This window comes from Hippocampus bargibanti, linkage group LG06, assembly GCF_051943395.1.
Source record: "Hippocampus bargibanti isolate YZ-2025 linkage group LG06, ASM5194339v1, whole genome shotgun sequence".
Lineage (NCBI taxonomy): Eukaryota > Metazoa > Chordata > Actinopteri > Syngnathiformes > Syngnathidae > Hippocampus > Hippocampus bargibanti.
The window spans coordinates 31,067,418-31,084,774 of NC_142739.1; the positions used below are offsets into that span (position 1 = coordinate 31,067,418).

The following is a 17,357-nucleotide window of genomic DNA, read 5'->3' on the forward strand; positions in this document are numbered from 1 at the left end:
ATATTTAAAGAAATATGTGGTAGTAGACACACACACACACACACACACAAACGCATACACAGGAATATAAATAAAGTCACATACGTTTTTAAAATGATATACTGTATTGTATATTTGTCGTAAATTAATTTAAAGGACAAGCGACGCCTCCGGTCAAGTTGTGCCCGTAATTTGTAAAATGACTTCTACTGAGCGTATTTGACAAAGATGCCACCGCATAGCCATATCGCTAGATTTGACCTTTTAAGACTCACACTGAATATTCAGGAAGTCTTGTTTTTGAGTTGGTGACGAGTCCTTACGTGACGTCACGGTAGAAGCGCCCCTGACCAAGAAAAGTGACACACAATGCATTTTGGGTACTTTGTTTGCTCTGAAAACTTTGTGTCGATGGCGGAATTAGAAGGAAAACACATCAATAACGCCATGGTGAATGGTTGCGTGTTGCGCCAAGACTACTATGTGATACTAGTTGACGCAAATTCCCAGCAGACAAATCAGCCCATTTCCAACGGAGCCTGGGCGCCATCTTGTGCATTTTCTGGGACGCTACATTGCTGTCATTGACGGCTCAAATTGATATGGGAGGACTCCTTTCATGGATGGCAAACATGTATGCTTTCCTCTTCAGAACTTATTTGAATCATATTCATAACTGGATGCTGAGTAACAAAAAAGCATCTTCTCTCAATCTGAAGCCATTGTTTGGATTCTGGAGCAAGGCAAGACGTCTGCCGTGATGTCACGAACAAGGGGGCGGGACCTTCTGAAAGTGGCCACTTCCGGCTTCGATTTGAAGTCGTTTTTGGACACTTTACTCACTTTTATTGGTGTTTTGCCCTTGACTAAAAATATCAGCCTGCGTGTTTTGGCTATTTTAGATGCTAGCTATCAAACGTTTTTCTGATGTCGGTTAGAAAACAAAGAAATTTGGTGTCGGTTGTCCTTTAAATGAACCTCGCCAAAAGAAGCGGCTCTCTAAAAAAAGCCGTAATGTGTAACATGAAAGTGATGAGTCAGTTGCTCTTCAGCATCGGAGGAGAAAAGGAGGAAGGGCGGGGCGGGGCTTCCTTATTTGGAAATTGAGTGATAGGGGAGAAGGGGGGCGGGCTCTTATGACTCACTTCCGGAGTTGTAAAAAAAAGAAACCGGCAACTTTTTATTTTATTTCCAGCACACGCGCTTACTCGCTTGCAGCGACGAGTTTTTTTTCTTCCTTCCTTCCTTCCCCCTTCAGCAGGCGGGCGACGCCGGACCGAAGCGACCTCGGCACCCGCCCCGCAGCGCTCGACCCCCGGGCGCCCCGCTGTCAAGCTCCCGCTTCATACCTGGTAGGACATGGCGACATTTTGAGCTTATTTCATCAATATTCTTCCTCGCGCGCCTTCGATGCGTTTGTATTGTTCAGACTTGCCTGCGATGAACGACCGCGGCAACGTCATTCCAAGTCAACTTTTCAGGAGGAACTTTAAGGAACCCTTGAAGGCAAAAAGGAATGCGTCCAAAAGACAAATGAAAAGTAAAGTCGTGTAGTTTATTCAATACATTGTCACAATAAAAATTGTAAAGAGCGTACATTGGGAGACTAAATTAATTCTCCAAAAAAGACTTGATCAACATGGCTTGCAGGGATAATACGAGTGGGCCTCAATCGGCTGTACGTTTGCACCTAAAAGCTAGCAACCACTCTTTTGACGACAATGAGGTGAAAATCTGAGCCAAAGAACATCGATGCTTTGAAAGGGGACGAAAAGAAGCGATGTTCATAAAACAGCAAAACCCTGCACTAAATCGCCACGGTGGGGTGAGATTCAATTTGGATCGTTCGTACAACAGCCTGCCTAGGCAACATAAGATTAGTAATGCTGATGCGGTAATACCAGAGCAAATAGGGCAATCAGGTCTGTCGTGAGTCAGGAGAATAGGAGCAATCAATGGAGCCGCATGGAGTAGTCCTCTGCTCCCCCCAACCTGAGAGCAGGGACCTATCATAGCAGAGTCCGGCACCGCCACGTCTGGACAGTAGGTGTATATATATATATATATATATATATATATATATATATATATATATATATATATATATATATAGGGCCGAAACTTTAGTTTGCTGAGCAAGTTTCTTGGATAAGAAGCGAAACGTCCGACACCTTCAAAGAAGTACAGATGACGGCTGAAGAAACCTTTTCATCGATAGCTAGCTAATAGATAACTAATAGTTAGCTAGCGGGCAAGCTAGCTAGTTAATCAGCCAATAGATAGCAAACAGATAGCCAGCAACGGTGACCCGTTCAACCGGGAATAACTCAAATAGATCAAGTTAGCTAACTAGCTAATAGATAACTAACAGCTAGCTAGCTTTCGCTGCAAAGTTCTGGCGAATCACAAATCCTGCATCAACGTGGTTGACTTTGAAGGGAAACAAGAAAACGTTCTGAGTGGAAGTGGAGTCAAGTCAGCTTTTATCGTCAAATACGAGTGTCTGAAACTCGTGAGAAAAAGTTGGCGGACAACTCTGAAAAGTTGCCTGCCCGGCCGGCCATCAAGTTGCCTGCCCCGTTTTTCACAACTTGAAACACAATAAGACACGGACTAATCGCGAAAAGTGTTGCGAAGTATAAAGGATTGTTTTAAATCTCTCAAACGTTCGTTTGGCAATTTGCGTACTCGGTACGGCAGCCAATCAGAAGCCTGTTTGGTGCTCCGGTGCATACCGTGACTGTAAAGTGTACTTGAAAGTTTTGAAAGGGGCTTAGGAAGAAGTCCACGTGGCCTGTAGCGCTCGCTTTGCTTGTTGCTGTTGCTTTATTGAATAAAACAAACGTTTGAGTAGAAAAAAAAGCATTTTTTGAAGTTGTACGCCCCGGGCCTCATTTGACATGCGTCAAAGCTATCTATCTATTTTCTGTCTATTAGCTATCTAGCTGGCTACCTATCTTGCTACCTAGCTAGCTATCTATTTGCTGTCTATTGGCTATCTGGCTCTTTAGCTAGTTATTTGCTATCCAGTCAACTAGCTCTCTATTTGATAGCTGTTAGCTAGCTAGCTAGCTAGCTTTCTCTCTATTTGAGTTATTCCGGGTGTGGCTACCGCTGCTCACCCACAAAGAAAAACTTATCCAGTGACTGTAAAGTGACCTTGAGAGTTTTGAAAGGCGCTTAGAAATGAAATGTATTCTTCTAAACACTTGTGACTTGAACTCTGACGCGAGTATTTCTGTGATAGGGGCTTAAAAAAAAAGGCCAGCCCTGACAGGAAGGCCTTCGCAGAAGGCTAAAGAAACCGCAGCGTGAGTGATGTCACGGCAGGAAAACGTGCCAACCAACGTCGCTTCAGGCAAATCCAAAGCGAACGCTCATCATCGGCGGCGGCGGCGTTTTCCTCCGCAAGCTGTAATTTGAGTCACGGCGGCCAACGGATGGCTAATGGAGGGAAAAAAGACTGCCGGCTAGCCAAAATTCCTGGCATAAATGAGGTCAAGACGTGCAATTTGTGCCCTCCGCTCCTCCCTGCCGGGAGATAAATGGCGCCTGACGTTTTTACGCCGCCTCGTTACAACTCGGCAAGAAATCGAACCTTTTCCATATATGCCATTATGCACTGCGCAACACTTCTTCTACTAGCCATCTAGCTAGCTACCTCACTAAGTGACCTTGAGAGATTACAAATGACATGGATTATTATTATTAATACCTATCTAGCTATCCGGCTAGCTCACTAGTCAGCTAGTTAGCCAATAAATAGCTGTAGGTAGGTAGGTTGGTACGTAGGTAGGTAGATCGCTAGGTCAGTAGGTAGGTTGGTTGGTAGGTAGGTAGGTAGGGAGGTAAGTAGATAGGTAGGTAGGTTGGTACATAGGTAGGTAGATCGGTAGGTCAGTAGGTAGGTTGGTTGGTAGGTAGGGAGGTAAGTAGATAGGTAGATAGGTGGGTAGGTAGGTAGATCGATCGGTAGGTAGGTAGTTCTGGAGGTAGATAGGTAGGTCGGTAGTCAGTCGGGAGGTAGGTAAATAGATAATTTTTGTTTCCGGCGGTGTTGGGGGTAATGTATTCGGCGGCTGCTGGAAGAAAAGTCCAGGTTGTATTTTTTGGGGTGCGCCTTCTCCGCCTGGAAAGACGGTCGTTTGTTTGCCAGCGACTGGTCGCCCAACGAGGCATGATGAAAGAAAGCGTTGTTCTCCGCCGTCGCTCGTCTTTTCGCTCGAGTATTGACGAGCTTTTGGCGCAAGCGTTGAAGTCGATTGGATCCATCGCAAAAGTCGGCGGGCGGCCGCGGCGCCGCTTGAATGGTTCCATAAATGGCAGAAAGTGTCGCCGGCGCGGCTATAAAAGGACTTTGGGCTCGTCCGCCAGCGGACGGACGCTTTGCAGATTTACCGCAGCAAACGGCCAAACGGGGAATTTCCAATAGTACGTAGACGTTGAGAGGAGAAGGAAAGGGAAGGCAAGGCAAGGAAAGGCAAGGTAGGGGCCTGTCGCGCGTCCGTCTGTCATTGACATTAAAGGACAACCGACGCCTCCCGACAAGTTGCGTCCATCATTTGTCAAATCACTTCTACTGAGCGTGTTTTAAAAAGGAGCTAACCAGAGTTAGCGATGGATAACCTCTGTCATTTAGCTAGCTAACTTTCTATATTTGAGTTATTCGCGGTTGAATGAACAATGGCGCATGTGGCTGCCACTGCTCACCCACAGAAAAACCAGGACTCCTCCCGTAACAAAGCTAATAAAATGAGTGGGTTTCGACAGATGCGATCCTCGCACAGTACAGGATTTTCCATCGTGCAAGGCGCACCCCCAACCAATGCTGTATTTTCACACATTTTCCACATATAAGGCGCACCCACCGGACTATAAGGCGCACCTAACGGATTATTCTCATTTTAATGGTTTCTTATGGGAAATAAATGTTTGGCAGACAAACTTTTCACCTTACACACACTTTCTGGGAACCAATTAAGTTTCATAAGCCGAGGTATCACTTTATAATATATGATTATATCATTTAGGTTGTCAATTTGAGAAGATTTTTTTGTTTCACTTTGCACACCTCCCCCCCCCCAAAAAAAAAACCTGCATTCCTCTGGCAGATCTGGTCAACATCAACAAATTGTTTTCACCTCAACGTCTTTTTTTTTTTCAGACGTTTGCAACTTTGCCCCCTTCTCGCCCTGCTTTTCATGGGCCAAGACATCCCTTTTTTTGGGGGGGGGGGGGGGGGGCACTTCCAATGCCAACCGTGGAAGTGAGCTCAACAAGTTAAATGGAGGCCAGACGGTGAGCAAAGTCAAGCCAGAGAGGCTCCATGACACAAGCGGCATGACTTCACCGACAAAGTATTCCCCCCCCCCACGTGCCCCCCCCCATCCTTTCTTGCATGGTGAGTGGAAAGCGTTTGGGCTTTTAATTAATACCGGAGAGCAAATTCAGGCCAATTGACAAATTGACAAATTGAGGTGTTGATTCTTCGGGTTGGGGGGGGGTGATCATCAATGCCCCCCACCCCCGCCCGTATCTTGCCCTTCTTTGCAACGGCGGCGGCAGCAGAGACTTTGTGCATGGCATTTTTTCTCCATGTTCGATGATCAAGAAGATGTGCACCACATGGGGCGGATTATTGGATTGGATTTGCCTTTATTAGTCTCGCAGTGGAGACATTGACATTTCACAGCAGCAAAGTTATCATCATAATAATACATTTAATTTAGAAGCGCCTTTCAAAACTCTCAAGGTCACTTTACAGCCACATGATACGCTTTTCTGTGGGTGAGCAGTGGCAGCCACACGCGCCAGCGTGCACTCAACCTAAAAATACAGTAAAGTCTCGTTATATCGATATTCAAGGGAGTCGGAAAAAATATCGATATATCCGACCCTGTTTGCATGTAATTTTCTCCGTGCGTGCATAGAAATAGTATCGATAGAACCGGGACTATCGATATATCCGATATCGATATAACGAGACTTTACTGTAACTCAAATTGATAGAAAGCTAGCTAGCTCAGCGATAATAATAATAATAATAATAATAATAATAATACATTTTATCTCCAAGTGCTCTTCAAAACTCTCAAGGTCACTTCACAGTTAGCTATCTAGCTAGCCAATTAATAGCTAGCTAGATAATAACCAATAATATAATATAAGTGCCTTTCAAAATTCAAACATAGCTAATAGATAGGTAGCTGGTTAGTTAGCTATATTGCTACTAGATAGCTAATAATAATAAGAACAATAATAAAAATAATACAGTGTATTTGTATGTGGCTTTCAAAACTCTCAAGAACATAGCTAATAGATAGCTAGCCAGATGGACATCGATATCGCTAATAGATAGCTAATAGAGGCGGACGGATGGCGCTTTGGCTTTGGCATTTTCCTCTTGGCCCGACTCGTCCATTTGCGAGTTTCCGCGGAAAACCAGTGGCGGCGTGTTTGTGCGTTGCCGCGGCGATGCCCCGTGCCAGAAGGGGCCACCTGAACCTATCCGGTCCCTGGAAAGAAAAAGGCAAGCTCGCGTTCTCCGGCCGGCAACTCTCCCCAAAAAAGAGGGAGACACGCCGGAGTCCTCTGCATAGTTTCTTCAACGCAAAGCAGATGTCAGCCACCATTTTTTTCTCCTTCAATGTAGGTCAAGAAAATGGAGCTAGCTGCCGTCAAAATATAGCCGTGCTCATTGCGCAGATCCTTCAGCGTCCTTCACGACGGCGTGCCAGGAAATTAATGACTTGGGGCCGCCGTCATTGTTCTTGGTACAGTCATACCTCGGCTTACGAACTTAATTGCTTCCCAGAAAGTATGTGTAAGGCAAAAAGTGTGTCTTCCAAATATTAATTCCCCATAGGAAACCATTGAAATGAGAAGAATCCGTTCCCAGGTCCCCATAAAACATAATTTCCAACTAAATAGGCCTTAAAACTACACTCGGTTTTAGCTAACAAACTTTTCGCCTCACAAACATCAAATTGACGTGAATATAATCTTGGCATACAAACTATTTTTCTTTTTTGTCCTCTATTCCCACCCCCAGTCTTCGGTTAAAGCTGCACGTGATTGGTCAAGATCTGGTAGAGGATATCGTCTGGAAATTTGTCATCCATTGATGATTTCAAGGCTAGCCACGGATGCTTCGAGAACTTAAAGCGTCGTACAGGGATTCATGGTGTCATTCGTCATGGTGAGGCAGCCACTTCTGACCATAAAGCTGCCAAAGCTTACAAAGAATCATTGCTCAAGATGGCCACTCCATTCCATCAAGCCATCAATGACCGTCACAAAGGTCAATAAAAACACTTTATTTTACAGTACACTTTATTTCTTTAATTGCAATACAATAGCATTTTTATTATACATAAAATAAGGTTCATTTTGTGTAGTTCTAAGGCTTATTTAGTAGAAAATGATGTTTTCTGGGGACCTGGGAATTGATTATTCTCATTTTAATGGTTTCCTATGGGAAATTAATGTTTGTAATACACACTTTTTGCCTTACACACACCCTTTCTGGGAACCAATGAAGGTGGTAATCCAAGGTATCACTGTACCGTGACCGCGTGGACGGCAATCGGCGGGCAAAGTTTCCGCTGCAGAGTGAAAGCTCCGCAAAATGGCCGGCGGGCAATCGGCGCTCGGGCGTTCACCAAAGGAATTTGACAGCAACGGCAAGACTCGACATTGACTTGACGGCGGCGTGTTGCCGTTGCGGCTTGTTGCCTTTGTTTGGATGAGACCGGGTGCTGACGGCACCACATTCGAGGTGTTACGCGCCTCTTTTGCACGCGCGCTGCCCTGCCTCGGAATGATTGGCGGCCGCGGAGGATTGCGCAAGGTGGAGGAGACGCTCGCAGCTTCGGATATTTGTCAAGGATGGACGACAAGCGATGTTGTTTTCTTTCTTTCAGGCAATTTGCTCGCGCTAGCACGGCGTCGATGACTTTCAGGGTGTACAGTGATACCTCGGCTCACGAAGGCTTTAGCGAATGAACTTATCGCCTTCCAAACATTAAATTTGCGAGCATATAGTCTTGGCTAACGAGCTAGTTTTCAGGAAACACACGGAGCGCCGCAATGAGTGATGTGTCGCTTCTCCGAACAAGGAGCTGAAAAGTGCAGCTGGCTTTTTTCCCCCTCTATTCCCCCCAGTCTTCGGCTAAAGCTGCACGGGATTGGTCAAGGAGGGAGGGGACACACGCAGCGGTGAGTGGGGGGAGGGAGTGAAATGGTGAGAAAATAGATAGAAAACACAGTGAAATTTGGACTTGTTTCAACTTTATTGATAGTTCAAAGGCAGAGTGTAGACTGCAAGGTTAAAAAGGTCAATAAACCGAATTTATTATCCCGTACAGTTTATTTCTTTCATTGTAATACCATAGCACATTCATTATACATACAATACGGTCTATTGTGTGTAGTTTTAAAGCTTATTTAGTTGAAAATGATGTTTTATGGGGACCTGGGAATGAATTATTCTCATTTTAATGGTTTCCTATGGGAAATTAATGTTTGGAATACACACTTTTCGCCCTACAGACACTTTCTGGGAACCAATTGATTTGGTAAGGCTGTCTAGGGTTTTCCTTACGACGAACTGTGCGTCGATCGACTCGCAATGACATTCTTTTTTCAGAATAGCGTCCGTCCATTTTTTGTTCCGTTTGGAGGGAAAATGTTTCCGGCACGCCCATGCGGCGTGTTTCGAAGTTGCGAGCGAGCGGGCCTCCAGCACCAACGCTAGCGCACGTTTTGTCTTGCCACTGCGGCTTCTGGAAAAGCAAAAAAAACAACAAAAAAGCCTGGGCGCGGTTTGCCGGCGCCCTTTTTTGGGGCTTTATATTTGTTTTCAAATGACGGACGGACGGACGGACCGTGCGACCCGTTGGTGAAAGTTCAGGTGACGAAAGTGGCGGGGGAGGGGGCGCCGCTTCTCCTTCCTCATTGCCGACTGCTGAGTCCAAACGGGCCCCCAAAGTGTTTTACAAGCGGTAGACAAAGCATGTGTCAGGCCGTTGTATCAACAGGGAGATGATCTGCAGCGCGGCGGCCGTCAGCGAGTCTTCCAAAAACAAAAGCGCTCCACTCCCACGCCAGTCGAAAAAGGGAACATTGGGCAGAGTTCCAACAGGCTCGCGGAATACACGGATATCTTGCCTTACAAACGCTTTAGCTAACCAACTTTTTGCCTTGCGAATGGTTACATTTGCGAAAATAGAATCTTGGCATACGAACTATTGAAGTTTCTAGTGTGTCTGCCTGCATCTGTTGCAATATGTCAACTTCCAAGTACAACCCAGAGCTCTTTGAGACACTTGATGCAAAAAGCTGTCAACCTAGCTAAACACGACACAATTGATGAGGAACTTGGTTAAATTATCACCGAGACAGAGAAATCACAGCAACTTTACTCATATATTGTCGAGTGGCAACCTGGAACTTCGTCATCCATTGATGATTTCAAGGCTAGCCACGGATGCTTCGACAACTTGAAGCGTCGTACAGGGATTCATAGTGTCATTCGTCATGGTGAGGCAGCCATTTCTGGCCATAAAGCTGCCAAAGCTTACCAGGAATCATTCCTCAAGATGGTGGAAGAAGAAGGCTACGTTCCTCATCAAGTGTTTAACGCTGATGAAACCGACCACTCCATTCCATCAAGCCATCAACGACCATCACAAAGGTCAATAAAACCACTTTATTACACGGTACACTTTGTTTCTTTAATTATAATACCATGGGATATTTATTATGCATAAAATAAGGTATATTTTGTGTAGTTTTAAGGCTTATTTAGTTAAAAATGATGTTTTATGGGGACCTGGGAACGGATTATTCTCATTTTAATGGTTTCCTATGGGAAATTAATGTTTGGGATACACACTTTTCACCTTACACACACATTCTGGGAAACAATTAATTTTGTAAGCTGAGTTATCACTGTACTTTTCTTTTTCTGCACATATCGGGGGTGGGGCCATGAAGTGCTGCAGCCGCAGGTGAAAATACAATACATGCTTTTCCTTTTTTTTTTTTTTTTTTTTTTGCAGACTTGCTTTTTCCTTCAGATAGTCGAGCACACGTCACTGTTTCCTTTTGTCGTTCCGACGACACAAAGCAGGACGGGCCACCCCCCCCCAACCCCCCACCCTCTTGGCGTGGGACCAAGAATGGGTCCATGTGTGACCCGTCTGATTTTTGCGCTTTGTTTCAGGGCCGGTGTCCGGGCGAGCGCTGCCATGGCGGAGCGCTTCGACTGCGACAACTGCAAAGAGTCCCTTTACGGCCGCAAGTACATCCAGTCGGACGCCAGCCCCTACTGCGTCCCGTGCTACGACAGCCTTTTCTCCAACACCTGCGACGAGTGCAAGGAGCTCATCGGACACGACGCCCGGGTGAGTCGCCCGGATGCCATTTGGGCCTCTCACCGCTCCAACACGTGCTCGCTAGCTTGATAGATGATCGTGCCAGCTCGGTTGCTAGATAACAATACATTTTCATTTCTTTCTTTAATTTAAAATTGCCTTTCAAAGCTTTGAGATAGCTAGCTCAGTTGCTAGCTAGCTTGATAGATGAGCATAGAATTTCCCAAGTTTGATTTGCTTTGACGGGTCACCTGGACTGTCTTCCTTTTCCATTCTGATATGATCTTGTTTACCCCCCTGGCCCCCAGGAACTGTTCTACGAGGACCGTCACTACCACGAGCACTGCTTCCGCTGTTTCCGCTGCGACCGCTCGCTGGCGGACGAGCCCTTCACCAACCAGGAGGAGGCGCTGCTCTGCAACGACTGCTACTGCAACGAGTTCTCGTCCAAGTGCGTCGCCTGCGACAAGATCGTCATGCCAGGCGAGCCGACGTCCGTCCGCCTCTTTGCACTTTGCACGCAAAATGTTCGCTCCCATAATAGCAAAAGTACTCCACTCGATAACAAACCACATCTGCACTCAAAGAAAGGGGGTGACAAAAAAAAACTAGTCTGCCAGCCTCCGTGACGCTGTGTGGTTTGGTTCGTTCGCCAAAAACTAGTTTGTCTGCCAAGACTATATTCTCGTGAATTTATAATAATAATAATAATAATAATACATTTCATTTGTAAGCGCCTTTCAAAACTCTCAGTCACTGTACAGTCACAGGATACGTTTTTCTGTGGGTGAGCCGTGGCAGCCACACGCGCCAGCGTTCACTCAACCCGGAAGTAACTCGGATGGAAAGCTGTCTAGCTAATAGATAGCTAGCTAGGCCTTCACTCAACCCGGAAGTAACTCAGATAGAAAGCTAGCTAGCTAGTAGACAGCTAATATATAGCTAAGTAACTCAGGTAGAAAGCTATTTAGCTAATAGATAGCTAACTGATAGCTAGCTAGGCCTTCACTCAACCGCTTATGATGTAATGTAGGGAAAGATGCACGTCTGCTACGAGCTAAATGTTGAAAAGAAACACGAAGCCGTCGCATCCATTGAGGTCAAGATATTGTCTCACATCTGGCGTCCCGCGTAAATCCGCTTCAATCCCAAGCTGCGACAGTTCCACAACCGCTTCGGCGCTGTACCATCCAGACGCAGACTGTCCAACACCACCAACCTTTCCGCTGAACAAAACAGGACTGTGAAAATGCTGCCCATCGTAGGCACAAAAAAGCACAATGCTGCGTTCATGGAAAGTAGGAATTTTCACATAACACAATACAATCCAAAATTCCATTTATTAACCAATAATTGAAAATATTGACTGTAAAATGAATCAAATAATTGAATGTTGGTAAGGGGAAAAGTTGGTGCGCTAAGGCGATGGTAAGCTAAGGTGTGAGTGTATTTTGATGGTGTTTTTGGATGTGTGGCGCGGGGGTGCGGGGCAACCAACCTCAGGTACGAGGAAGCTGGAGTACGCGGGCTCCACGTGGCACGAAGGCTGCTTCGTCTGCCGAGCTTGCGAGCAGCCAATCGGCTCCAAGTCCTTCATCCCCGACAAGGACGAGCACTACTGCGTGCCGTGCTACGAGGACAAGTTTGCCCCGCGCTGCACGCGCTGCCAGCAGGTCGGCGAAAGCGACGTCGACGCCGCCGTTTCGCCGAGTGCTCGTACCCACGCCGTTGAAGCGCTCTCTTTCCAGACGCTGGCGAAAGGCGGCGTGACCTACCGGGACGAGCCGTGGCACAAGGAGTGTTTTGTGTGCAGCGGCTGCAAAACGCAGCTAGCCGGTCAGCACTTCACCTCGCGCGACGATAGCCCCTACTGCCTCAAGTGCTTCGGGAGCCTCTACGCCAGCAAGTGCCACGCCTGCCGCAAACCCATCACAGGTAAGAGTCGTCATTCCCAATCATCAGATGGCTCTTTTATCCTCTTAAGGCGAGCGCGCTAACTTACCGCTAACCGGCTAACTGCCTCCAATCTTTTAGCAAATACAAACATCATCTCACAGGTGTCAAAGTGCCAAAACTGATCCAAAAAAGCAAATCAAACTTGTGAAATTCCATGCTCATATCGAGCTAGCTAGCGACTGAGCTAGCTATCTGAGGGCTTTGAAAGGCCGAACTAGCTAGCAACCGAGATAGCTAATAATAATAATACATTTGATTACTCAGCGCTAGTGACTGAGCTCACAACCGAGTGAGCGAGCGATCTAGCGAGCTAGCGTTCGAGCGAGCTAGTGACCAAGATGGCTAGCGACTGAGCTCGCAACCGAGCGAGCTAGCAACTGAGTTAGATAGCAACCAAGCTAGCTAGTGACTAGCTAGCAACTGAGCTAACTAGTGACCGAGCAAGATAGCGATCGAGCTAGCTAGCGACCGAGCTAGCTAGTGACTTGCTAGCGACCGAGCGAGTTAGCTAGCGACCGAGCTAGCTATCCAGATAGATGAGCATGGAATTTCACAAGTTTGATTTCTATTCAGCTCGCTGGCTAATCGCTTCTAGCGCGGCTTTCAAAGTTAAGGCCTGGGGGCCAAAACTGGCCGCCACCTCATTTTATTGGGCCTGCGAAAGCAAATCAAGCATGTCCATTTCCAAGATAGTTGCTAAAGTCCCAACCAAAATGTCAGTCATTATTCTTGACTTCAAATTAGCTATTCATTCATTTCTGATCACCACTCACTGGCTAAGTAGCCCCGAAGCGGCTAACCTTTGTTAGCTTCTAGCTAGGATCGTTTGAGCCCTCCGGTGGCTCGCTTTGTGGACTATGGAAGACCTGGACCGTGGTTGGACCGTGGTTGGACCGTGATTGTCCCCCTTTTTGTTTTGTGCAGGTTTCGGCGGCGGCAAATACATCTCGTTTGAGGAGCGCCAGTGGCACCAGCCGTGCTTCACCTGCACGCGCTGCTCCGTGTCGCTGGTGGGCGCCGGCTTCTTCCCCGACGGCGAACGCATCCTGTGCCGCGACTGTCACAACAGCCTCTAAAGAGTCCTCCATCGCTCTCAAAAAGGTGACGCGGCGCTCTCGTCCCATTCCATGGCCGCGACCCAAAAACATTGGCCGTTTTCGCCTCAGCCGTCTTTCCAAGATGGCTGCCGCCGCCAAACGCGGGCTCATTTGGAAGCGTTGCGGTGGGCCTTTGTGCTCAATATGGCTGCTTCAAACCAAAATGGCCAACTTGCTTACGCTTCGGCCATGTTCACGCCTTCCCAAACAGGTGATTTACTTGTCGCCAGATCCAAGGGAGCCCATCAGCATCACGATGATCATCATGGTGATCATTATGATGTAAATTTCTCCACTGTGAGACTGATAAAGGCAAATCCAATCCAATCATCAGAATCAGAATCAGAATCCCTTTATTCGTCCCGCAATGGGGAAATTTGCAGTCCACAGCAGCAATTGAAGAGGGATGGGGTTGGGGTGGGAGTGAAAGGATAGAAAACAAGATATTCTAAGCATAACAAATCATCATGATGATTATCATCATCATCATGATGATGATCATCAATGGTCATCATCATGATCATCATCATAATGTTGATGATCATGATGATTGATGATGATCATCATCAACATGATGATCATCATCAATTATCATCAATCATGATCACCATGATGATCATCAACATGATCATCATGATGATTATCATGATTAATGATCATCATCATCATCATAATGATCATGATGTTGATTGATGATTATCACCATGATCATATCATCATTATGATCATCAATCTTCATAATGACCATCATGATCCTCATCATCATCATCATGATCATTATCATGATGATGATCATGATGATTATCATCATGATCATCATCTTCATGATGATCAAGATCATGATGATGAGGATCAAGATCAACATCATATTTTCAGTTTAAACGCCATCACTCCAGGCCAGTGTAAATAACGACACAAAAAATATGACATTTCTTTTCTGACAGGCTTCTTGCTCACCATCAAAAAAAGTTAATTTTGTTTGCACTTTTTGGACAATGTTGCGTGCACATAAATAAATTAAAAAAACACCAAAACCGGGCACAGAACCACTTTTTTTTTAATTTGATTGCTCAACTTTGTTCCATTTTTTTTATTGTTCTTAATTTTCTTCAGGAGCTTTTAGCTTTTAGCTTGTCCTGTAATGCCACTTTGTGCCTGTTGAGATGCAAGCCAATCACTCGAGATGAATTGAAAAGTTTTGTTTGAGGTGACAGAAAAAAAGAACGGAAAAGTTGCAGTCGTGCCTCACGTTTGAAAAGTTTTCAACATTTCCCCAAAAGTTTTTTTTCTCTCGTCTACACGGTGATGCAATATTCGTCCGCTTTTGACCATCCGGAAGATAAATCCAGCTGGCTACCTAGCTAGCTTTCTATTTGCTATCTATTAGCGAGGTAGCTATCTAAATGGCTAGTTAGCTAGCTATTAGCTGTGTTCTTGAGAGTTTTGAAGGGCGCTTATAAATACAATGTATTCTTTTTAGTCAGGAAAAAAAATGGTGTTCACTCAACCCAGAAGTAACTCAAATAGATAGAAAGCTAGATAGCTAGCCAATCGCTAGCCAACAGATACCTAGCTGGATTGCCATCCAGCTAAATAGTGGATAGCTAGCCAGATAGCTAATAGATAGCAAACAGATAGCAAATGACAATAATAATAATAATACATTTGATTTATAAGCACCTTTCAAAACTCTCAAGGTCACTTTACAGTCACAGGATAAGTTTTTCTGTGGATGAGCAGTGGCAGCCATACGCACCAACGTTCACTCAACCCGGAAGTAACTCAAATCAATAGAAAGTTAGCTAGCTAATACATAGCTAATAATGCTAATCATGATAATTATGAGAATAATGATGATGATAATAATAAAAATAATACATTCTATTTATAAGCGCCTTACAAAACTCTCAAGAACCTAGCTAATAGATAGCTAGCTAGATAGCTAGCCAGTTAGCTATATCGCTAATAGATAGCTAGCTAGGTAGCCAGCTCGATTTATCTTTCGGACAGTCAAGTTATTATTATTATTATTGTTGTTATTAGCTATCGATTAGCTAGCTATCTTTCTATCTATTTGAGTTACTTTCGGATTGAGTGAACGCTACTGCATATGGCTGCCGCTGCTCACCCACAGAAAAACGTATCCTGTGATTGTAAATGGACCTTGAGAGTTTTGAAAGGCGCTTAGAAATTAGATTGATTATTATTATTACTGTAGTATTATCATCAGCTAGCTATTTGCTATCTATTAGCTATATGGTTGGCTAACTAGCGATCTAGTTGGCTATCTATTCACTATCTAGCTGGCTGGCTATCTAGCCAGGTATCTGTTGGCTATCAATTGGCTAGCTAGTTAGCTTTCTATCTAGTTGAGTTACTTCCGGGTTGAGTGAACGCGTATGAATCAAATGTATTATGATTATGATTATGATTATCATTTTGCCACTTTGCTGCCTTCAAACCGTTTGAAGCTTTTCCTTATGTTTTTCCTTCCCAACGTTCCTTTTTTGCCAATTTCTTTTTTTTTTTGTTTTTTTTTTTTAGCCAATCGATCGTGTCTTACTTTTATGTGCGGTTCGAGTATGCATTTCTTTTATTTTGTATTTGCGGGATTGTTTCTAGATCTGAATTTGGTGTCATTTCATTTTTTATATTTCTTGTATAATAATATGAATACATGCCTACAAAGGGATTTGTTCATCATTGTGAAGTCATTTTAAATGAACGTTAAGTGCATTATGTGGAAAGATTTTGACGTTTGATTCATTTACTATTTGGGTGTTTACTTTTTTTAGTGTGTTTTTGTCATTTAAAATAATTATTTGGTCCGTATTTTTGGTTTTGGGCGGTTAAAATATGTTTTATGTACTTTTTTTGTGGTTTTTCTTGTTTGTTTTTTGTACATGGGGAAAAGTGTTTATTAATAACCACTTCATAAAAAAATGTGAGTATGCCAAATATCACTTCATGGTAGATGAAAAATTGAATACACAAAATTTGTATTCTTGATCTTTCTATTAAATCTTTCTTTCCTTGTTGGATGTGAATGTATATATCATTATATACAGGTAAATACAATGTATTATTATTATAATAAGAGGGGGCCGGAGTTTGCGTGTCATTTGGCCTCCGAGCCTCTGTTCAACATTTTGAATGGATTTCGACTTATGACCAGCTCGACTTACGACAACCCGTACTTACGACCATGACCTCCATACCCTATTTTATTCCATTTTAATTCTACGCCTGGCACCACAACGCGCTAGCAGGCCGGCAACACGTCCAACAATTTTGGCCAGCCAGCCAGCATGTCACTCTTGCACAGCAATCGACCATGTGACGGCACCACATGGGGCGGAGGTTGCGTGTCATTTAGGCTCTGAGTCTTTATTCAACATTTTTTTTAAATGGTGGGGGGGGGGGGGTTTAAACCATAGTTTGGTGTGAATAACGATGTGAATAGACAGGATTGATCCATCGATGGAGGATTTATGCATCGTCCGAATGCACGCTCAATAAATGGAAGGATGTGGACGAGATGGCGTGTCGGTGCTGGTGTGCCGCTCCATCTTGTCTTGCAAACATGTCGTCAGCTCGGCGGTGCAAATTTGGGTCAGGCCACTGTTGATGCTGACTCGACTGTTTGTTTGGCCACCTTGCTGCAGTTGGACTACATACGGCAGAACACACGCACGCACACTAAAACCCCATCGTCCTTTCAGATTTTTCACCAAAAAAGGAAATGGAAAACTCGCAGCGTGGAGGGAGGAAGAGGAAGAGGCGGGGGGGGGGGCAAAAGGGAGGATGTTCACATCTGGACTCGACACTTTCAGCGGGGGGTCAGATTTTTTTTTTGAAAGCGGGGGAGGGGGGCAGGCGGAAGGTGGAACTTGTGTTCAACTTGAACTTGATTTTATTGATCTTTCCGTCGAAACATTTAAACAATCGA

General features: G+C 44.8%; 1 protein-coding gene across 2 annotated transcripts; it reads left to right on the forward strand.

The window, feature by feature from the left end:
• Nucleotides 1–1,143: 1,143 nt before the first annotated feature.
• On the forward strand, nucleotides 1,144–16,449 carry fhl3a (four and a half LIM domains 3a). Of its 2 annotated transcripts, XM_088998606.1 has the most exons (7): nucleotides 1,144–1,331; nucleotides 5,144–5,380; nucleotides 10,205–10,385; nucleotides 10,664–10,838; nucleotides 11,859–12,028; nucleotides 12,104–12,290; nucleotides 13,236–16,449. In XM_088998606.1, the coding sequence occupies exons 3-7, from the start codon at nucleotides 10,230–10,232 to the stop codon at nucleotides 13,385–13,387; spliced, it is 840 nt and encodes a 279-aa protein (XP_088854732.1). In that variant the 5' UTR covers nucleotides 1,144–1,331; nucleotides 5,144–5,380; nucleotides 10,205–10,229; the 3' UTR covers nucleotides 13,388–16,449. The 2 variants fall into 2 exon arrangements, with proteins under 2 accessions (XP_088854732.1, XP_088854731.1); XM_088998605.1 differs by lacking the exon at nucleotides 5,144–5,380 and having other exon boundaries at nucleotides 1,146–1,331.
• The last annotated feature ends 908 nt before the right edge of the window (nucleotides 16,450–17,357 follow it).

Bases quoted from the DNA above. Each gene is read 5' to 3' on its own strand.
- fhl3a (XM_088998606.1), top strand. From the start codon at position 10,230: ATGGCGGAGCGCTTCGACTGCGACAACTGCAAAGAGTCCCTTTACGGC. The intron at 10,386-10,663 runs GTGAGTCGCCCG...CCTGGCCCCCAG, and splicing joins TCATCGGACACGACGCCCGG to GAACTGTTCTACGAGGACCG. The intron at 12,029-12,103 runs GTCGGCGAAAGC...CTCTCTTTCCAG, and splicing joins GCTGCACGCGCTGCCAGCAG to ACGCTGGCGAAAGGCGGCGT.